Source organism: Scophthalmus maximus, chromosome 1 (assembly GCF_022379125.1).
Source record: "Scophthalmus maximus strain ysfricsl-2021 chromosome 1, ASM2237912v1, whole genome shotgun sequence".
NCBI classification, from domain to species: Eukaryota; Metazoa; Chordata; class Actinopteri; order Pleuronectiformes; family Scophthalmidae; genus Scophthalmus; species Scophthalmus maximus.
This window is the reverse complement of record NC_061515.1, coordinates 18,153,738-18,159,959: the sequence shown is the minus strand read 5'-3', so window position 1 is coordinate 18,159,959 and position 6,222 is coordinate 18,153,738. Positions and strand designations below refer to the sequence as shown.

Genomic DNA, 6,222 nt, shown 5'->3' with positions numbered 1-6,222 from the left:
AGTCACTTCCCGCCACAGAACACAAATGAGATGACGGCGCCGACCACCTATCGGCAAAACTGAATGTGATCTCAGACAGCACCCAAGAAAAAAAAAAGAAAGAAGCATCACTCTACGGAAGCAGGGACAGGGAAGGAGGCTCGAGCTGTCGATCACACACAAGTTGAGGGCGATCGATACTTTACTCATCATCACCCCTGAACTCCCCGGGGGGTAAAGTCTCTGTCCGGGACTGTGGCTCGATCGTCTGCACCGCTCGGCCGCGGGACGTCCCACCTGAGACCGGCGGGCAGAGATGAAGACGCCAACGCTGCCGCTGCGGCTGTTGCTGGTTCTCCCGCTGCTGACCGGGGTCTGCGTGCACGGGTACAAACCCGTCGTCATCGTGCACGGCATATTTGACGGACTCAAGCAGTTCAAAACCATGTCTCTTTATATACACAAGGTAGGACACGGATTTCATTGTCAAGGGATCTCTAAATCGTACTGAAAACAGCTAAACTGTGAAGATTCATTCTGTTAGCGGACAAGTTCTGCTCTGGAATTTCATATTTGCATACATCAGTGCAGCTGAATGTTGATCGTTTTTAATTGTGAATGGTCAAACTTCCCACTCAGCTCCCTCAGAACAGAAGGCATTTATTCAGCTTATTTGGACATCTACAGGAGTTCAAATTCTTCTAAAGGCAGACATATTGGAAATAGAAGTGAAAACCAGCATATATGGTTTCAGGTCACCAATTTCTGTTCCCGTTATCATTTTCTATTCCTCAAGAATCAGGTCTACTTTGGAAAAAACAGTGTCAGGCGGCTGATAAACATCATCAGTCGTCAGGCTGAGAGTTTGCTGGCAGTTGATCTAATCAGTGTTTGTTTCTTTCACTCTGTCCCACAAGATCCTTTGTTTTCTGAGATCTTTTAGATTTTTTTTCACTTTTTATGTAATTCCTAGGTGCATCCAGGTACGGAGGTGTCCGTGATTGACTTGTACAGCAACCTGGCCAGTCTGAAGCCCATGTGGAGGCAGGTCAAGGACTTCAGGAAAGCCATCAGCTCCATCATGCAGAAGGCACCCGATGGCATCCATCTTCTATGCTTTTCACAAGGTCCACTTTCACTTTCTCTCTCTCTCAAAATCACACACTCACAAAGACACTGCATGTCAACGCACACTATTAGAGATGCTGAACACACCACACATCCAGATTTTATCATTTTCAAACAACTATGCAGCTCCCTATGGGGCCACAAAATACATTCTACATTTTCTTTTTACGCAGCACTACCCCCCCCCCCCCCCCCCAAACCCTGATGTATGAAAACAGCACCCACAAAAATATGTATTAAATATAATATGTAATATTTAGCCTAATGTTTAGATTGATGTATTTTACTTGTACAGGTAAAATGTCCATCAATTTGGATTTCACAGATTTAGCATAAACCAACCAACCAATCAACTTAATGTGACGCATGTTTGTCACTCGAACATGAAATGAAACAAACAAGTAAGACTGAAATTTACGTAACAGTTATAATAAACCCAATGTGTTTTAAAAACGCAGGTTGATATATTTTTAATCGATAAATCCAATTTGTTTCAAATTAAGGGGCATCACAAACCACAGCTTCCAAAAGACGTCACAGGAGAAAACTGAACTTTATAACCTTCACAATTTATTGCAGGGGTGAATTAGACTGCGTAAGTGATGAAACAATAATAATAATAATGAGAATGAGAAGAGAGGACTTAGGCAGTTTGTCAGATACCAAGAACATTTTCTCTCCGTGAGATAATGTTGTGTAATCTGCGCGTGTTGCCTTCAAGGACAGAAATCACATAGAGCAACAGGGGACTGAGTTTCTCAGTTAATAGGGATATACTGTACTTATAGTATGGAGAGCAAAAAATGTAAGAAACCAGTGACACGGCTGTTGGTGTTGATAATATTTCCTTTCAAAATGTCTCTCCTATTCGGTTATACATATACATTATAACTTAAATTTACAAAGACTAATTAGGCACACATAGCTGCACGATGCAATGTAAATATTTGATGCACACATACATGAAAACTGACACACACCAAAGATTTTTTTCAAACCTATGGGCTCACAGTTCTTACGATTCTGCAGTTTATATAGTTTATGTCTCATATGTCTGTCCACATGTAGCCGAGGTAAAAATACATTTACTGACAAAAACTTTAACTTATCCTGTAAACTTTCAAAGTATGAATTGGTTAAAATTAAATAAAGAGATATATAGATATTCTTGGCTTTGTTGAGCCCCTGACTTACCCTCTTATGCCACCGTGAGATTGTGGTTAGGGTTAGAGTTGAAAGAGATCGATAATTACTCATCAGAAATTGTCACCGGGTCTGGAAAGTGAAGCAATTTCGGAAGTTCGATAGTGCCTGAAACCTGTCTTCTCTGGAATGACCAGCAGAGGGCGACTCCCTGTTTGCAAACAGGAGTCAGTTTCTATAGAAGTCTACGAGAAAATTACTCTACTTCTCACTTGATTTATAACGTCAGAAATTATTATAATGAGGAGTTTATGGTCTCAATCACAAGTTTCAAGTGTTCTTCAATACAGCATGGTGTTCATTTAGTAAATTACGTTTCCATTTAGAGTCAAATATACGAAAAAGCACCACATACATTGGTGGCATGGATTGAGAGCTACAGTAGTGCTCTCAAAAAAGTGCATGGTTGCAGGTGTACGTGGACTGATCATAGTAAACATTGTGATCGCAAAAGTCGGCTATGGGCTGTACGATTAATGACAGGAAAAATGAAATTCTAACTAAAAAAAACAAAAACTCTGTCTATTGCTTTGTCCGACTCTCGTTGCGTTGTAGTTGTGACCCATTTGTCCTCTTTTTTTAAAAAGGTGGACTGATTTGCCGAGCACTTCTCTCCACAACTCCAGACCACAACGTGCATAACTTCATTTCGCTGTCGTCACCACAGGCAGGGCAATATGGAGGTCAGGCACGCACGTCTCCCTTTAATTCTTGTCCGTCAAGGAATTGTGACCTTTTTAGGACTCTGTATTCATTCACATAAACTTTTAAAATATCTGAAAACAGTACAGAGTTGTAACAGATACTCTCACTGTCTTACTCCGCAGACACCGACTACCTGAAGTGGGTATTTCCAGACTTCATGAAGAAGACAGTGTTTAAAATGTGCTATAGGAGATTGGGGCAGAAATTGTCCATTTGTGGATACTGGAACGGTAGGAGGCGGGGGGCAGTCTTGGCTCGAGATATTCACTATTTAAAAGATGCATTTACAGAAACATATTCTCCTTGTGTTTTCTCCACAGACCCTCATCATCGGTCCCAGTACCTGCAGAGCAACATCTTTCTGCCGAAGCTTAATGGAGACAGTCCACACACTGACCTGAGAGGTAACGGAATGCATTACTGTCACGGTTATGGATGTGCAGTTAACGTGTACAAAAAAACCCAACAACAATACATGTATTTCTCCCTTTCACCTCCTCAGTGTGGAGGCAAAATTTTTTACGTGTCAAGAAGCTTGTGCTAATTGGTGGACCAGATGATGGCGTCATCACGCCGTGGCAGTCCAGGTTCAGTGTGTCATCAATGTTTTACAATTCTCTAACACACGCCATTTTATTCTTATCATATCATATGTAGGGTTTTTTGGATATATCTTTCTTATCTCCACAAATCAGAAAAAAGCGTAAACAGACATTAAAAAAAATCAATTTGCTCCATGTGTGTAACAATATAAATGTTACAAAAATTAGGGTTATTAATTGTATATGAACAAACCCATCTATAAAAGAATATAGATATAAATATAGATATAGATAGGACTAAAACTGGAGAGTTTGGTGTAGAGATACTGAAATTGAGATTTCTGGCTCAGAATATGAGACAAATACAAATTTTAAGAAAAAAGCCTTATATAAATAAATATATATTTTGTAATTTAAATCTACAGATGCAAATTGAAACTTGACAAAGGAAAACTTAATGGTGTATTTTTGGATTTAAATCTTTTTTTTTGCCTGTAGTGTCTCACCTATAAAAGCCCTCTATTACTGGAATAATTTTTTTTTAAACATCTCCAATCTGTCATCTGGATTTTGGCTGCTATTAAAAGTAAATCAAAGTGAGACCTTAAAATACAGCAGAACAAGTTTCGGAACCTCTTTATCTGAATTGACTGTTTCCTCTTTCTTACACAGCCACTTTGGATTCTATGACAGTAACGAACACGTTGTAGAAATGAGGAACCAGGAGGTAGGTGGAAAACTGTCCCACACCTGTAGTAATTCAAAAAAAAAATCTAGACTGGAAAACCCTTCCTCATGTTTTACTTCAGGCTGTGATGGGCTCACCAGCATATTGTTTTGACTAACCCGTCCATCTCCCCTTCTCTCCTTGTGACAGTTTTACAGGAACGATACATTTGGGCTGAAGACGCTGGACGCTCGGGGGGACGTGTCGACATGTATCCAGTCGGGAGTGAAGCACGTCCAATGGCACTCCAACTACACAGTGTTCATGAGCTGCATAGAGAAGTGGCTCACATGAAAAGGACTCACACAGTTTGAGAAATGTTAACACAACGTATTGTTGAACTGAAACGGATGACGCGATTGACCCTGGTTACACATGCAGACACTGTAAGGTCTGTGGATAATAGCTAAAGGTTCTGCTAAGGTGTGCAGATGATGATATTTTATTTATTGACATATGTTGGACACATTGTTATGAACGTTTGAGCAGAGCATCAGGCAGGATGAATTAAAAACATTGATGCCTTAACTAAGGACAGTATTACAGAGATGATGCTGATATGGATGTACAGTCTTAGTCTTCTTTCATATTTTTTATGTACATGATTGTTGTAAAAGAAACGAACAACAAAAATAATAAAGGAACAAAAAAGTACAAAACAAAAAAATGGGGGACATTTACATAAAAAACAGTTTTGCACAAATATTGTAGGTTTCTGTCAAATCAATTTAGCTTTTTTTTTTAGGTTGAGAGTTTCAAACAGTTAAAAAAAATACTCCCTTTTGCAATAACTGTGCCAAATTGTATTGCCTTGTGCTTCCAGGGTATTTGCCCGTTGATAATTTATTGGGTTCTCAGATGAAACTAAGGGCAATAGGCAAATGTTTGAATTCAGACTCGTACGATATTTGAAAGAGCTTTTAAATTTTGTAAATATCTTCAAATTTTCTTCTGAACAAGAAAGGGTTTTTTATTTTTTTGGCGGAAATCTGAAATAAAGATTGTAGATGCAAGTCTTTGTCTTCAAGTATTTTATAATAAGTGAACAAACCTTTGCAGAGGGATCAGATCATCGAGACAGAGTCTGTCCCAGTATGTACATATAGTGATAACACTGTCAAAACATAGCACAAAGATTAATGATGGGAAAAGGGCGCATTGGTCTGCACCGGTCCCCCTAATCCCAAGGTCGCATAGGCCACAAAGGACAAGTCACACATTTGCAGAGAAAGACATCTTACAAAGAACAGAGTACATCGTATATGTGTCAAAACATTGCATAGTAAAATTAACATTACAATATGCAAACCATAAAACTAAAAGAACTAAAAGATTTATTAGTGCATTATTTTATAGAGACACCAGATTGTTTAATAGAGACGACCTCAAATGTTCCTGAACATTACAATGAAGGGTAATAGTCTGAGTTTATACATCATGGCAAAACATAAGCAATGACGATCAATCACTGCCCTCTGGTGGACGCTTATGGTACTTGAATAAAATTCATGCTCCGTCACAAACCAAAGAAAACTTCTCTGTCCTCTTCTGTTTGGGTTGAAACGTTTAAGCTTGTTACTCTCCTGCCACCGATGCAACGTCATGAAGGGTGTGAAACCCACAGAGAGCAGGTTAGTGATGTGTTGGTGCCTTCTGTTCTAAAATTCTGTACTTTCTATGTAATAATATGTATTTATTCCTATGTATTAAAGTCTTTTGGAGGAGCTTCACATTTCCAAACCATTATTGGTGTTTTGGTTTATTTTTGATCGTTTATTTTTTTTTGTATTTAGGCTCAGCTATTACATTCATTTGCCAAACTCTTTTGCCCAAACTATATCAGCGATAGTCTAATGTTCACATGTTCCTTTAAAAAAATTCCATAGTGACTTTTTTTGTGGCTCTAACCTGTGAAATTTTATGTTAACCAAATGTAAC

The 6,222-nt window shown here is 38.8% G+C and overlaps 1 protein-coding gene across 1 annotated transcript; it reads left to right on the top strand.

Moving 5' to 3' along the window:
- Window positions 1–20: 20 nt before the first annotated feature.
- LOC118309955 (lysosomal thioesterase PPT2-A) lies at window positions 21–5,297 on the top strand. Its single transcript, XM_035632642.2, has 8 exons — window positions 21–445; window positions 953–1,106; window positions 2,898–2,993; window positions 3,138–3,245; window positions 3,336–3,419; window positions 3,518–3,602; window positions 4,230–4,284; window positions 4,435–5,297. The coding sequence occupies exons 1-8, from the start codon at window positions 296–298 to the stop codon at window positions 4,576–4,578; spliced, it is 876 nt and encodes a 291-aa protein (XP_035488535.1). The 5' UTR covers window positions 21–295; the 3' UTR covers window positions 4,579–5,297.
- Window positions 5,298–6,222: the final 925 nt, after the last annotated feature.